The sequence below is a fragment of the Cyanistes caeruleus genome, chromosome 3 (assembly GCF_971803275.1).
Source record: "Cyanistes caeruleus chromosome 3, bCyaCae1.hap1.1, whole genome shotgun sequence".
NCBI classification, from domain to species: domain Eukaryota; kingdom Metazoa; phylum Chordata; class Aves; order Passeriformes; family Paridae; genus Cyanistes; species Cyanistes caeruleus.
Window position 1 is genome coordinate 73,342,386 of NC_141703.1, and position 16,492 is coordinate 73,358,877.

General features: G+C 40.4%; 1 protein-coding gene across 9 annotated transcripts in view; it reads left to right on the plus strand.

The window, feature by feature from the left end:
- The first annotated feature begins 5,073 nt into the window (after positions 1-5,073).
- The window catches only part of ALKBH8 (alkB homolog 8, tRNA methyltransferase), a 45,566-nt gene continuing 34,147 nt past the window's right edge, over positions 5,074-16,492 (plus strand). For 2 of the 9 annotated variants that reach the window (XM_086881953.1, XM_086881956.1), the window contains exons 1-9: positions 5,074-5,521; positions 6,244-6,395; positions 7,687-7,738; positions 9,356-9,487; positions 10,062-10,202; positions 12,061-12,301; positions 13,355-13,486; positions 14,352-14,447; positions 15,798-15,902. In XM_086881953.1, coding sequence (XP_086738079.1) covers positions 10,071-10,202; positions 12,061-12,301; positions 13,355-13,486; positions 14,352-14,447; positions 15,798-15,902 — 706 coding nt within the window. In that variant the 5' untranslated portion in view covers positions 5,074-5,521; positions 6,244-6,395; positions 7,687-7,738; positions 9,356-9,487; positions 10,062-10,070. The other 7 variants (XM_086881952.1, XM_086881954.1, XM_086881957.1 and 4 more) reach the window with 6 other exon arrangements.

Genomic DNA, 16,492 nt, shown 5'->3' on the forward strand with positions numbered 1-16,492 from the left:
CAATATTAATGGTTACCCAGAAGTGTAGGCATGCTTTTGCAGTGTGTCTGATAACGGAAGCTAAAGCTGTTTCTCCCTGCCTCTAATAAACAATTTTCATTAGTGCAATTAGAACTTCATTAGGGCAATCTCATGGCATAGCAGAGGTGCTCAGTTTAGCTAACCCCTGTCCAATCCTAAACATTCCAGTTTGGTTCTGTAGATGACAAGATCTGCTGCTGTCCTGGTAGAGAACTGGAATCTCCCTGCTCAGAAAAAGCTGTGTCATCCTGCTAGAGAAGCTTGCTCCACAAGAGGATCACACCTGGTAACAGTGGAAGTGAACCTGCCAATAATCATGTATTTGTGCCAAAAATGCAGTGTTGCCAAATATTACAGTTTTACTGTGAGATTTATGCTATTTAGTGTATTTCTTAAAGTTCCAGTACACTGAGCCTTGAGATTTCAGGAAAAGAGCAGCTTTTTATTAAAGGGGAAAAAAAGTACTCTAAAAATCTTGTGTCTGTGAAAAAAAGCTTGAAAAAGTTTGGCGGTATGAATAGAATGTAGGCTAAAGCTTAGAAATCAGAAAGCATACTGATACTACTTGACATTTTAAGTCTTTTGAGGATACAAATATTTTGATCACTAGCATTTGAAAGTCCCACTGATTTTAACAGGACTAAGGCTTCTCATGTCTGTTTCAGTCTTATGCAATTGCTAAAAGTTGGTTTTTTTCTGTCTGTTTTTCTTTTTTAGAAAGAAATATGAAACCTAACATTGAACAGCAGAAACACAGAATAAAAATGACATACAGCTCAGAGCCAGCCTTGCCTTCTTCCTGAAAAATATAAGCCCTTAGCATTGCAGCGGTTTGTTACAGAGAGTTTTATTATCACAAGCAGCAGCAGTTGCACATTTTGAATTTAGGTCAACACGTATTTGTCCAAGTGCTGAACGATTACATGAATGTTTTCCTAAAACAATTAATCTTGTGTCTCATCCTTTATTATAGTACTTCTCCACAGGAGTAGTCATGGGTGATTTTTAGCTGGATTTTGTGCTAAGAGGTTTTTTATTTCTGTAACAAACTGCTATCCTGAAATATATCCTATTTGTCATGATTCTTAAACTGCAGTTTCTTATACCAAGAGATTTGATATAGCAAATCCCATCTTCTTGAGATTCCCTTTTAATTGGGTTTGAAATTCATGGAAATCCAGTGTGATCACATTAGGCTAAAGCATGGCTTGGCTTGCTTTGCTGTAAGAGGGAGTAACATTGTCTTTCCACCTGCAGACCAGTAACATCGTGTTTGTTGAAGGAAATAGATGTGTTTACTTGCTATCCTATGAAGCTGATTCCCAGGGACTGACAAATGCCTTGATTCTCCCTGGGAATGTGGCCAAGATAAAATACCTAATAGCATAGCAAATAATGTAAATTGTTCATGAGAAAAACCAGCAGGATTTTATTTTTCACCTATGACTAAATGGGAGCATGATATTCTGTTTTAGAAGACATCTTTTCTCATTATTAATTAAAAAAGAGCCAGAGCCAAGATTTTCTGATATAAACCTTTTTTCTCAAGAAAACTATTAAGACTTAATATCAAACTAGAATATCTGCTTATACTTAAAACCAAAATCTTAAAATTATAAAGAAGGGATTTTTAAAAATACATAGTGAGTTTTCTGCTAAAGTACTTTAAATCAGAGATTATATTAACATCAAAGGTAAATGTATTTGAATCCCCACTTCTGTGAACTCTTTTAGTCAGTCATAATATTGTTAATGGAGATGTATTTTTACATGTCAATAAGCACTGTGGTATCTGTAGGAGGAGCCTGTACCTATCTTATCTAGCATGGGAGGAGAATGCACAGTGCTTCTGGGCTTAAATCATGAAGGGCATAACAGTTCTGCTTTGAAATAAGATTGTGTTAAACCCCTAACCAGACTTTAACTGTTTTCCTTTAAATGGTTGAAATTTCCTATGTGAGAATGATGTTTATCGAAGAAAAAATCCTGATGCATTATCAGAGGAAATGTTATTGCAATATGCATGAACAATTCTTGACCAATACTAATCATACAGAGATACTCAAAAAAAACAAGTGCACAGTGAGTTTGTTCTCCCCCAGAGAACACACATGGACATGCATGTAGAATGGAGAGTGCACAGAATCTGGAATGTGGACACTTAAGAGAAACAACCTTTGGGCAGGTATTTTTCACTTGTCAGAACAAATTGGTAATGAATTACAAACTGGTATCATTAGAATCATCCTTTCAGTAGCTTTCAGTTGGGTGGTTTCCAGGGCTAATAGCCTCAGAGAATATTTTAACAGGACAGCAGCTGTTGATGTGGCCTCGTTCCTCTTTCTCCATTCATTCTGGCTCACAAGAAGAGCAGATGAGGCTGAGGCTTAGTGTTCACAAAGGTTAACAAGCTGTATGCTATGCTCTTACTATGTAGGTAGCAAATATTCGTAGTTTAAATGTAAGAAGACTTAGGCAGAAGATTTGTGCTGTCACAACACTTTGCTATCTACTGTGTGGGTCAGAGACAGAGGATGACTTAATAGTACAGACTGTGGTGAAGGAAAAGTGGAACCACCCTTCTGACCAAGTACTTCCTACTTCCCAAATATTACAGGCTGGTGGATATGCCCAGTCAGCCTCACATGCATAGTGCACTTGTACCTTCTGAACATGGAAAAGCCATGTCCCTGGCATATGGCATGGTATACATTCCAAGGGAAAGAGAAAGGATTTCTTTTTGTTGCTGTTCTTCTTGAATTTTTGGGGGTTTTTTGTCTTCTATGTAAGCACAGCCATGGGTAGATTTCTCCAGAGTGTGCATCTGAGAAAAACTTGAGGAGCTGGCTTCAGTCTACAGGTTTACACAGGCATCCCACACATCATTGATGCTGAGAAAGGTTACATACCCACAGGAGGCTGAGGGAGGAAAAATAAAAATCAGCTTGGTGCTTAAATACAGAGAGAGAAAAAAAGTGCTATGCTTTAGTAATAAGATGCAGTGAGAAGCAGAATATTTGTCAGGTAAACAGAAAGTAGGCAATCCCAAATTCCAGCATTTTGGATAAAGAAGGGAGAAAGGTTATGTCTAGAGGCATAGTATGAAGCCTGGTTAGCCTATGAAGAAGAAAAATGAAGGAAAGGCTTACACTGTATCTCTGATTTAAGGGACCACTCTCTCCACAGGGAGTCAGTGAGGTGTCGAGATGCTTCCTTTCAGTGATGGAGGCTCCTCACTTGTGTGGGCTCACTCCACAACCTTAGTGAGGTTGCTGGCCAGGTCAAGAGTTGAGCAGCAGGATATTTACATACAACCAGAGGCTCGGTCTTCACATGATGTTATCCGGACTGGCATGGTTTTATATTCTTAGTGCCACAGTGTGCCAAAGGTGACGTGATCAGTGCTGACTGATGGTGGATTGTCCTGGGGATGGTTCTTCTGATGAGTGCCTGAGCCTTGGGGAAGCCATAATGCTGTCTTTAATCCATCCTGGCCTGCTAGAAGCTGTCTTTAACTCGCAGTATGGATGTGGCTTTCTCCATCTGGTTTTGGATCCCCTGTGCTGGAGGAGGCTCCAATAAAGGCATGGAGGCAGGTGTGGGGCTGAGGGACGGTGTCTCACTGCACACAGGATTAAAGCATTGCACTTGTTCGTGAGGACTCGGGGGGAGACTCTGTGGAGGGAGAGGAGGATGGCAAAGAGCTGAATCTAGTTGGAGAAAAGGTGGCATAAGGAGGGCCTGCTGGCACGTGGAAGCACGGAGTGAGCAGGAACAGGAGGTGGCACAGTGACAGTAAGTGTGTGTCCATGGAAGGTGGCTATAGAGGGCCACTCACCCCTTTCCCCTTGCCACACTGACTGCCCTGGATCCACCTGGCATGGATCTCCCTCTCTACAGGACACGGCTGTGTGCTGCAGGAGAACCCTGGCCTGGTCATTGGGAAATCCTGGCACATAGAACTGAATGATGCCAGAGAACCAGAGAGCCAGTCAGGTTGGAAAAGACCTTTGGAGATCATCAATCCAACCTTTAACCCAACACCACTGTGAAAAACGAGGTTCACATAATTTTATAGAATTTAAAAGTTTAATAAAAAAAACAATTAGGAGAAAAAAATAAAGTATACGGATATGGCCGGGTGTCTCTGCATTCAGCCAAGAGAGCACACCTACTAACAAAGGATTGTCCCTTAAAAACAGAATCCTACTACATATCCATAAATTCTCATACATATTCATACGTTCTTCTTAGGATCTTTGGTGTTCTTCTGTTTAGTCTTCTGTTGCCCCTTTCCCAATAGATCAATCTTCTTGGCGTCATCGAGATTTATATTCCCTGATACCAGAAATGCAATAAATTCCTCCCCCAGAGCTCTGGTCACTGCTGTCTTCATCTGAATAAGACAGTTTACAAATGCAGGAGTTCTCTAGCTATTTTTCTTTTTTCTCAGTCTTGGGGTTATACAAACAAAAGCAGTTTTTATTTTAATACTATGCCATAGCCTAACATATATGTATTATACTGCTATTTCTAAGTTTTATCAATAAGAGAAATAAACTATATTAAGACAACATTAATACAAAATTTCCCATTCTTATACACATAACATTCATTTTAATATTTGTGAAAAGCCAACAATATAATGTGTATCTGTAACAACCACCATGTCAAATAGGCCATGGCATTAAGTGCTATGTCCAGTGTTTTCCTAAACATCTCCAGGGACAGTGACTCTACCACCTCCCTGGGAAATCTATTCCAAGGTCTAATCACCCTTTCCATGAAGAAATGCCTCCTAATGTGCAACCTGAACCTCCTGCAGCTTAAGACTCTGTCCTCTCATCCTGTCACTTGTTGCCTGGCAGAAGAGGCCAACCCCACCTGGCTGCACCCTCCTTTCAGGCAGTTCCAGAGAGTGATGAGGTCCCCCCTGAGGCTCCTTTTCTCCAGCCTAAACACCCCCAGCTCCCTCAGCTGCTCCTCACAGCACTTGTGCCCCAGAGCCTTCAACAGCTCCGCTGCCCTTCTCTGGACACACTCCAGCCCCTCAATGTCTTTCTTGCACTGGGGGGCCCAGAACTGAGCACAGCATTTGAGGTGTGGCCTCAGCAGTGCCGAGTCCAGGGGGACGGTCACTGCCCTGCTCCTGCTGGCCACACCACTGCTGATCCAGGCCAGGATGCCATCGGCCTTCTTGGGCACCTGGGCACACCCTGCATCACGTTCAGCTGCTGTCACCAGCACCCCCAGGTCCTTCAAACCACTCTCCCCCCAGCCTGTGGCGCTGCCTGGGGTTGCTGTGGCCCAAGAGCAGGAACCAGGCTCTTGGACTTATTGAACCTCAAAGCTTGGCTTCCCTGACCGACAGTAAAGCCACACACGTTTGTACCGTGGAATCCTTCCTGCTCGGCGGGCAGCGGGGCGGGCGGTGCCATGACGGCGCGGCGGGGGCGGTGCCGGTGCCGGGTGCCCGCCCCGACATGGCCGCTTCCTGCAGGTAACGCGCCCGCCGGGCCGGGGCTGCAGCGCCCGGGCCTCGCCTGGCTCTGGCTGGGGACGGGAAGCCGCGGGGGCGGCGGGAGCGCAGGCGGCCGCTGCCGCTGGTTCCCCTCTCGTCCCGCCCCCGCCGTGCCGCCCTGCGCGGGGAGCAGAGCCCGCGGCGGCCTGGCCGCGGCTCCGGCTCTATCTCTGTCCCTCTCAGGACGAGGTGGTGTAAGGGGGAGAAGGCCAAGTCAGTCCCTATCTCTGCCTCACAGCTTTTATTGCCTCCCCTTTATGCACTTAGGGCAGAGAAGAAGGGTAGTGAGGCCCTGGAACACGTTGCCCAGAGGGGTTGTGGGTGCCCCAATGCTGGCAGTGTTCAAAGCTTTGAGAAACCTGGTCTGGTAGGACGCGCCCCTGCCCATGGCACGGGGTTTGGGACTGGTTGATATTTAAGGTCTGCTCAGACCCTTAACATTGTGTGAATCTAAGGCGCGCTCCTGTGGTTATTCCTGTTATCGTTGCTGTTTGCAGCGAGTGCCCAGAGCCCGGGGTTTGCGGGGTGTCGCTGGCTGGGAGGTTTGGTGCTGACTGTCCCTAGCAGAGGTGGGATGGGACAGCCGCGGGGACGTGCCGGTACCTGGATGTGCTGGAGCCTTCAGGCGCCTTTGGCCAGTGCTGGAGCTCTTAAATCTCACCTTCGGGCCTCCTGAATGCGTTTTTTCCCCCCCTCCCCAGATGTCTACGTGAATACTGTGTCCTTACGCGTTTGTTGTGGCGTGTCTGCGGCACAAAACCAAGCCAAAACTGAGTAACAAAGAGCCCAACTTATCCCTGGTCGTGGCGCTCCCTCTGCCGACAGTCACCGCTCAGCTCTGCCCGGCTGCCAGGTACTTTGGTTTGCGGAAGCGGCTTCTACAGTAAATAAGCTTCGTGCATTGCATTAAAGCTTTACATTTACCTTTGTAGCAACTTCAGGCCAATTTTGTGACCTTAGCTCGTACTGCAAGGGGAAACTGTTTTCAATGTGTATTTTCAGGAGCTACTTTTTAAAAATACTTGTTGTAAAACTAGGTGGTAACAGTAATGAATGCAGCAGTGGATTAACCCTTTTTCTTTTGCAATTGTATTGGCCTTTCTAAAGGAGGTGTGAGATCCTAGGAAATGAAGTTTCCTACTTCTATACAGTTGGGTGTGATTCCTTTATTCAGTAATCAGTGCAGACTTGGTTTCTGTGCCTGCTGAGCTGAGCCACTGGTAATGGTGCAACAGACAAGACAGAGAGTTTAGACCTGATTCAGACAGAGACAAGAGAAGTATTCTGCTGTCTCAGCTGTGCTGGTAGTAGTGTTTAAGATGCCTTCAGGAGCTGGTGATTCTGGCAAACATGACACAGCATGTCAGGAGGGTCTTCAGCTTCTTGAGCAGCAGGTGAAGGGCTGAGTATTGTGGGATAAGTCATCTCTGCCAGTGTTACATGCTATTTAGACAGCTGAATCACCCCTCAGTTGTCCCTTGTTCAGGGGTTATGAAAAGATAAAAAGTAGTCTTTCGGCTTCAGTTTCTGTGCTATTTTGACAAAGATTATGGCATGACTTCTTTGCTTTGGCCTGAGGAGTGTGGGCGTTTGTGAGGACCTAACTAAAGGCTGGACTAAACTCAGAGCTGCTTTCCCCAGAGATCAGATGAAGTCTTCCATAATGCAGAGGTGTAGATGTTATGGGAGAGGCCTGACCCTTTTAGTTTGAAGTCCTTTGTTCTGCAGGCTGTATGACTGGTCTGGCTGGTATGGGTGATGTGCATAGCCTCCATGAGTTTCCATCTGAATCCAATTTGCTTCGTTTCGAAGTATTAACCTGTTCTGTATTTTTGCTCTCTTTCTGTAAACTCACCAAGTCAAAGATGTGTCAGTTTCCTGTGAAGTAGTTTGGGTCTACCTGAAACCCTCTGCAGAGGAGCCTGCACATGTATAGGCTGTAAAGACGTGGGCCTTTTTCACCTGTGTGTGGCAAATAAAGTGGGAGAAGCCAAGCATTTTGCACCCAGTTGTGTAGATGGTGATGCTTAGGGACATAGTGTTTAGGGTGGACTTGGCAGTTCTGGATTAACAGTTGAACTCAATCTTAAAGGTATTTTTAAACCTAAATGATTTTGTGATTCTATGAAATTCTGTAATTGCAGAGCTTGGTTATAGTAGGCTTGCTGAAGGAGCCTGGAAATCAGCTGAACCTTGGTAAGGGTAACCCATTAGATGCACTTAGGAGAATTTACTTAATAAAAACTTTTTGTGCTTGTTTTCATGAGGCTTTTATTTTTCCCCTCTCAATTACCTTGTCTTCTAATTATCTTAGGCTTTTGGGTGTTGGTTTTTTAGTTTTATTTTTTGTGTGTATGTCTCTCACTGTGATTTTTGTTTTTTGTTTAAGCAAGTTTGAGATTTTTTGATCATTATTTAACTAATGAAGGTTAAGAGGACCACTGCTCTCTGTGTGTTTAACACTGTTGATTAAGTGAAGAATCTTTTTTTGAACTGTTTAGAGCTATTTGCCTTTATAGGGAAGACTGTTGTTTTCAAGCATTAGCTGTGGCCTGTTTATAAGTGTGCCATCAGGATGGGGAAATGATTATTTAAGAAGATTCCAAGAGTTTGAGGATGGAAAGGAAAAAAATCAGAGTAATATAATAGGCAAAAATCCCTTAATGAGCACTATTGCTTTAAAGGGAAGTGGTAGACAGTTCCTAACAAATCTGTAATAAAATTAATTTTGCAGAGATCAAGATTAATTCTATAACCCATTGATCTCTTCAGCCTCTACACTTAATTTCTGAAGCCACGTGAAATAATTACTTTAGTAGTCTTCTCCTTTTTCTGACACTCTGCCCTGTTTCAGTTTTTACTTGTGAGATTTTTGTCTCATGCATTTTGCCTGCACTGCATGTGAGCATGGTTGTGCTTGAATTCTAAGAGATCCAAGGAAATGTCAAGAGTCTAATGATGGTAGGATGGATTTCAGTGCTGAGTAATTTATTAAGTGTTTTTTGGTTTTTGGGGTGTTTTTTGGTTAGGCTCAGATATAAATGTGATCTTTATGTGGTCAGATATGTAAAAGCTTGAATAATGCCAGAAAATCAGGGTTCAAACTGTTGTGGCCTTGCGTGTGCCACCTCAAACTTGATAGCAGGCATCAGAAACCACATCAGGAGAGAATTGTTGATGCCCACCATGCCAGCAACTTGCTACATTTGCTTAAAATTGTTGTTGACAAGGGTTTCAATTCATTTAAGACCTCTGTAAAATTGTGTTTGAGAATGGAAGAGGATGAATGGTAGGAGGATGAACTAGTAAGTGGAAATGATCCTGCTCCTTTTTGGAGGATTAGAATATTTTATTTCCACAGAGTGCTTTTGTCATTCTGATTCTCTTTAAAGATTTTTCTCGTGCAGTGCAGTTAAAAGTTGTGCAGGTTGATTATGGTAACACTGCAGCAATCACAGGGAATACATACTTAGAGCTCCTGTGCAACACTTCAGTATTTTAGAACAATTTTACTAGCATGTCAGTGCTCATTTAAAACAAAATTTCTGCTAAGTCATTCACCACAAAGTTACAGTGAATACGAATATGAGGGGTTTTTTGCCTTTACCATTTTTTGTGGTGCAATGTCATATTACCATGATTGTGTCTGCAGTTTAGGTATTGGGAAACAGCTCTGCAGTCATGCAAGCTAGAAGGCTTGAGTGACTGTTGGGGCAGTTGAGAGAGTTAAATAATTACATATAGAGATCATTGACCTAGTTTTGTTTTGTTTTTTTCCTTAAAAGTAACTGAAACAAAACCATTTTTTGACAGGAAAAGAAGATGGAAGGATTGTTGTCAGGTCTATGATGATAAAATAATGGAATAGGACAGACTGTTGGATTGTCCAGCTATACTGTTAGGAGGTTTTTTTGGCAAAGAAGAGAAGATACCTCTAAAATACAGGTAAGGGGTTATATTACAGGAAGAGATAAAGTCAAAGTCAAGCTGCATCAATGTCTGGGAGTTTTGTCATAATCTTGCATGAGATCTGGACTCCTCCCTTGGATTTAAAAGAAGTAGAAAAAAGAAAGGAAAAGAATGTAGGCTCAGAGAAATTATCTCAATATGGTGTTAGAACAAAAGTGGCAAAAGATGCAGCAAAATCTGGAGAATGCCAGTGACCTTTAAGTACTCACTGGTTGGTAAATGCTGTGTTGCCATGAAATTCAGTAGTTTATATATATATATATATATGTGTGTGTGTGTGTACACAGTTTTCTGTTTCTTCTCACCACAGAAAAGTGATTTGCATTAAGTTTGGGAGATGTGGTAAATGATGTGGAGCATCCTAGTTGTTTGCTCTAGGATGTCTAAGTATTGCACACATTTTTCTACCCTCAAGAAAGGCAAGTTTGGCCAAATGTCACACTTAATTGCAATTAGGTAAAAGGAGCCAAACGTTTCATGAATCATTTCATTTTTGGGAGAGATCCTTTTCAAACAGGAAACTCACTGTGTTGTTATTTCTGCTTTCCAGAACACCAGTATGGAAGTTAAAATCAGTGAAGATCATTTGAAAGCCCAGAAAATGAAGAAGAAGGTATTGAGGAAGCAGGTCAGAGCTCAGCATACATTGATGAGACATGAGGGCATAAAGTGCATCTCCCATGCCACGCAGGTGACTGGTAGTTGTGATTTTGATGTTAGTGTTAAAATGCTGCTTTTCTGTGTTCTCTTCTCACATGTGTCTTGTGTAAAATGCAGTTCTTAAAAATGCACTTCCTGAGATTGAGGGTTTTCTGTACTTCTTTGATTTCAAAGCAGAACTGTACTTCAGCAGTTCAGTGTCTGTGGAGAGACTTTGATGGCCTTTGGATAAGGTTTTTTTAACCTGAAACAGTAGTTACTTGGGTTGAGGAGGAGGAGGAGGAAGCATTGGAAATGCTATGAAGTACATAAATTTCTCTTTGTTTGTTGTTTCTCTTTTTTTTCTCAGGCTTCTAACTTCTGTACCTTTATATCCTCCATAGTTTTCTGTCAAGTGTAATTTGTCTCATCAAAGCTTCCCATTAAAAACATGTCTATCTTGGAAATCTTTCCCATTTTGGTTTCTTCCTCTAAACAAATTATGGCTGTGGTTCTGTGGGAATCGAACGGGTGGGCTGATTTGCAGCTGTTTAAATCAGGACAGCTTTCTCTTTCCTGACAGAAAAGAGACTTAGCTACATAGATTTTTGATTTGTAGTGTTCTGCCACAGTAGAGTTACGGCAGATCATAGAATGATCTCACAGAATCTGATGTAGCAGAAAGTGACAGGAACTTGCAGACAGAGAGGGAAGTTAAGAGTTTCTAATTTCCCTCTCTCATTTATGAAGAAATACAAATGGCTTGAAACACTGTAGAGCAGTATCATTTACCCTGTACTTGTTCATCCTGATTCTGCAAATTCTTTCCATTCATATATGGAAGCATTAGTTAGATCTTTATACATTTTGTAATAAAATCTGGTTTAATTTTCTGTTCAGATTTCACACCACACGGAGAGATGTTAATGACTCTGCCATCTTGTTTATATTGTAAATTCTTTAGAACAAAGACTGTGTTTTTCAAGTGTTGCTTGGAAATGGGTCTGTGATTTGGGACTTGTTCCACTTGAAACTGTCCCAAGTACCAAATTATCCATCTAATCTATCCAAAGAGTAATTTTGGGGTCCAGCAAGGTTCTTACTGGTGACATAATATTGGAATAAGTGATATATGAAATAAAATCAAAGTGCTAGTTGTAAACTTGTGTCAGGAATCTAGAAAATACTTCCAGGCTTTGTGCAAGAGTCTGACTATCCCTAAATTACATCATCTGTTGCTGCATGTGCTGCAGCAGTTGTGTACTGGGGTCTTTGTAGATCAAGTGAAAGGAGTGGTTTGAACCTCTGCATGTCCTTCACACACATGGGTCTCTCCATCAATAACATTCTAGAAAACTGCAATAATTAATAATGAGGTAAACTTTGAAAAATATGATCTGTTCCATAGCGCAGATGTTAACAGAGCCTTCACAATAGTCATAATCACAGCAGTGCTCATATAATTATTTTTTTTTAATGACCCTCATCTTTGGTTCTAAACCTCATTTTCTGTTTTTTGTTTTTTTACCGAAGTGTGATTCTGTCATTTGAAATAATTGAACACTTTTCCCAGCTGTTCCAGAAACCTCCAAAATTATGTGTGCCAGTGCCACTGTTTGCTTGCAGTACACTTGATGCAGACATGCTGCTTCAAAGCATGCATTAACTGAGGAGGTGTTTCTGATAGAGGTTGCAAGGCTTCCAGCCAGACTTATGTGCTGGGCAATCAAAGGTTGCATTAGCCTTGTATAACAAGCTCATGGAAATGTAAATATCTTATTCAGAATACATAAAAGAGTGCTCATGGGTTTAATTGTTCTTTATAATGCTGTTCTCTTGCTAAAATGTTAGTTTTAAATGAACCAACAATAATCACTAATTCTTTTGTTTTTTAATTCTTTTTCAATTAGAGCCTGGTTATTGCCAATGCTGGTCTTGGTAATGGGATGAGTAGACAGCAATTGCTCAGGATACTCGAAGAATATGGAGCAATGGAAACACTCTTAATGCCACCAAATAAACCATATTCATTTGTGAAATATAGGACAACAGAGGAAGCCATGAAAGCCTTTAATGCCCTTAATGGAAAGGAAGTAACACTGGAAGACTGTGGCCAGAACATTGTTCTGTATATTAATTTTGTGGAAAAAGGTACAGTTTTTCTCCTCTCCTATATATCCAGCTTCCTGCATACTGCTCCCTTTTGCTTTTACTTCCTGGGTTGTAAATGTAGGTAAAAGCACAGTAGTTTTTGTAAGTAGGTACAGAGAATGAAAGCTAGAATCTGAGATTCAGGACATAAAATAATTTCTGCTCCTTGTATTCCACGTTAGAATACTCTAATTTCAACTCTATTACTTGGAAACAAAAGGGAAAAAAAGATTTGAGTAATTTCCTAACCATTCAGTACTTCACATGAAGATTTTGTGATTAAGGAATCTGGAAAATGAACTCTGGACAGTTCATTGGATTTCTTGTGTGACCCTAGTCTTGCGGTCTCTATCTCAGCTCCAAGAAAACAAAAAGTCCCAATGAAATTTGTCTTTTTTTTTTTTTTTTCTGTTCTCCCCAATTTTTTTATTTTATTTGGTTTTGGCTGATTATAAGCTATTTACTGCAAAAACTGTTGCTCTTTCTGTGAGCTTTCATGGTGTCTAGCAAAAAGGGTTCCTGGTGTTGGTCTGGCAGGTTTTTTTTGCTCTCTTAGGATAGCAAACTGAATGTCCCAACATCAGTGATGTTTTATGTTCACCTGTCTATTGTTCTATACTCCATGTTTGTACATATTTGATTACAGAGTATTCTCTGTATATGGAAGAAATCTTCTGATATGGTAAATCACTAAAATTCTACATAATTAAAATGCAAATCAGTTAGAACCTTTAAGTGGTTTGGAAATTCTGTTTACCATGATTTTACAGGAAAACCACAAGTGGTTTTGTGTTTGAATAGTGTAAAATCTTGGTTGTCTTATGCAGTAAAATTTTTAGAAAACGCTCAAATGATGCAAGACTTGGGCCTTACTCTGTTTTGTCATGACAAAAAGGGATCATTTTTTCTCCAAAAAAGACCACAACGAGGGCTCCATTAAACATTTCTACAGCTGTACTATATTCTCATACAAAGTAATTATATCCCCTTAGGGATGACAGATTTTATTTTCTCTAAAGACTGACAAAATTCTCTTCTTTTCATATACCTCAGTTGCCTTGCAAAGTGCTGTTCCTACAAGCTTGCCGCCAGGCTTAATGGTAATTGAAAAGATTATTTCTCCAGAGGAAGAAAGGAGGATGTTGGAAAGTATTGACTGGAAAGGAGATGAAGATACTCAGAATGGTGGGTCCAACTATAGGAATCTAGACATTCTATACTTTTGCACTGGTTTTTTTTGCTGCAGTTTCAGGTTACAGGAAGTCTACATCTTGGTAAATGTATTATCAGAAATGATTCTGTGTTTTTTCTTAACATTTTAGAAATTGGGTCTTATACTGCAAGTGATGAGCTCCTTGGGGCAAGTGATTTGAATTGATATTCTAGAATGGATTTACTTGAGTGACAAACCTGCATCCAGAGACAATTAAAGTCTTTTTTATCTTGTGTCTTGTGCCAAGCACAGGACTGTTTGTAATTTGATGTCCAGCTGAAGAGCTGTGTCTTCTTTTATGTAACAAAAATAACTTAGTTAATGCATTCTGGATGCTTTCATGCTTTGACTTCAGCTTGTGGAGTTAAATCCTTCAATAAATGAATTCTTGGAAATCACTTCAGAGTTCCTGTGTACATTTGCTCTGTGGAGCAATGCAAAAGGTTATGTTGACCTTAGCTAATGTGTAACTTGGTGATTAATGAGAATGATGGATCTTGATGAATCGGTAGGATATTCATCAGGTATAAATTCAGAGATCAGGGCAAGAAAAAGATGCATTAAACATGGCTCAAAAAAATTTGTATTCCCTGCTTCTTGCATATACAAAACCACCATCTCTTTGACTCAAAACAGCAGTGAATGTGATGCCTGATGAATTACAAAAGATAATAAGCAGAAGTGTGTGCATTAAGAATGAGGGTCATACACTGTTTTAACTGCAAATTAAAGAATGGTTAGGTTTAACAGGTAGGATGGAATAGGGAAACATAAATTGCCTCAATGTTTGATGTTTTATGTAGTCTAATCTTACTGTAAAGTTATGTGTTCTTACAGCCCAGAAGACTTTAAAGCATAGAAGAGTAAAGCATTTTGGATATGAGTTTCGCTATGATAACAATAATGTTGATAAGGACAAACCATTACCTGGAGGTGAGAACTTCCCTATTAAACTGTACTTATTTTGCACTGATGTTTGAACCATTCTGTAAAGCCTATAAGTGTTGGTGAGTTATGGCTTGAGAGTGGTTAAATGAGAGCTTTTGCTGTATATTAACCATACACAAAAGTGCTTTTGAATTTTGAGATTCATTCCAAATTATTGTTAGTGCTTTAAGCTTGTTGTCCAGCCACTTGGAGCCAGAGGTTGTTGCCCTTTGTTGAGGTCTGGTAAAATACGGCTTTTAGGATTGTAATTGTTCTTCCATTTTAGCTTTTTGTTCCATAAAACAATTATGTCTTACAAATTGCATATTAATTTATTTGGGGGATGTGACGTATATTGCTGTATATATTTATCTCAACCAGCTTGAAGCATTCTGGATGCACGCTGAAATAAAATTTCCTTTGCTCTGAAAGCAATTTTGTAAAGGTTTCAATAACTCATATTTGGAGTTGAAAGCTGTGAGTCAGAGCAAAGCAAGTGAGTCATCTTACAGACGTAGATTTAAAAATAGTAAAATAGGAGAGTTAAATTCCTGTAAAACTTGAAGGTGTTTAAGGTGATGCATGTGTGCTGGGGTGGATGTAGCATGCAACAGAAGGATTCTGGTTATATTAAGATTTTAACTGTGAAGCTATATCATTGTAAGAGGATTGATCTGTGAATTGTTTTCTAGTCTCACAGACTATTTTATGTGTGAGAAAAGCATAAACACTCCTTGTGAGAAAACAAGAATAAAGATTAGTAGATTCATGGAAGGGATAGTAGTAACATGTTTGTTGGTGTTATCTTCAGCAGAATTTTTCAGTCAAATCCTCAGGTAAAATATCAAACCAAAGCTTCAGTGGAGTACTATATCTTCCATTCCTGTTTCAAGACAAGCTTAAATTCAGCAGATTTTTTGGTGGTATTTTAATCTAATTCAGTAACAGATTTCCAGGGAATAAATTTTTTAGAGAGCTCTCTGCACAACTGACTCTCTGCATAATAATTTTGCTTCTTGACTGCAACTTTTTTATTGTAATTGGTGCAAACTTTGCCCCTGATTTGATGTGGTTTTATTTATGTGTAGAGATAGTACATTTTGCATTTGTAAGGAGTAATCTGCTTCTGAATGCAGAGGCCTTGGAAAAGTGGCCTTTCTAATTTTGAGATCTTAAAAATGTATCAGACTTGAAGATTAGGCCCCCAATTCTGATGTGTGTGTTAGCAGCAGATGAAGAGTAATCATCATTAAAGATGGACTTGCATGTATATGAAGCTACTTCTATGCATTTTCCTAATTATATTTGTTGTAAAAAGCTGTCCTGTCTTGTTTACAGTTCTGTTTCTATAACTAGGTCTTCCTGAAATTTGCAACCCATTCTTGGAGAAGTGCTTAAAGCAGGGATATATCAAACATAAACCTGATCAACTGACTGTAAATCAGTATGAGCCTGGACAAGGTAAGTTTATTTGTCCCTCAAAAATTCTGAGCTCTTTGTTTTACATAGTGGTTTAACCCTGGTAGGTAACTAAGCACCATGCAGTTGCTTGCTCACTCCCCTCACTGAGGTAGAGGAGAGAATTGGAAGATAAAAGTGAGAATACTCATGGGTTGAGATCAAGACAGTTTAGTAAGTAAAAAAAAAAAAAAGAAAAAGGCAAAACAAAGGAAGACAAGTGATGTAAAAAAAAAAAAATATCCTTGGCTACTGGCCAATCAGTATTCAGCCAGTCCCTGCTTAATGACATCCCTGGTAAACTTCATCCTTAGTGTCATTACTGAGCATGATGCCATATAATCATATGGAATATTCTTTTTGGTCAGTTGGGGTCAGTTGTCCCAGCTGCGTCCCCAGCTTCTTGTGCACCCCCAGCTGACTTGCTGGCAGGGAAACATGAGAACCATGGAAGACCTTGATGCTCTGTAAACACTGCTCAGAAAGAGGTAAAACATCCATCCATGCTTTATCTACACTGCTTTCATCACAAATCCAAAGCATAGCACCATACAGGCAACTGTGGAGCAAATTAACTACATCCCAGCCAAACC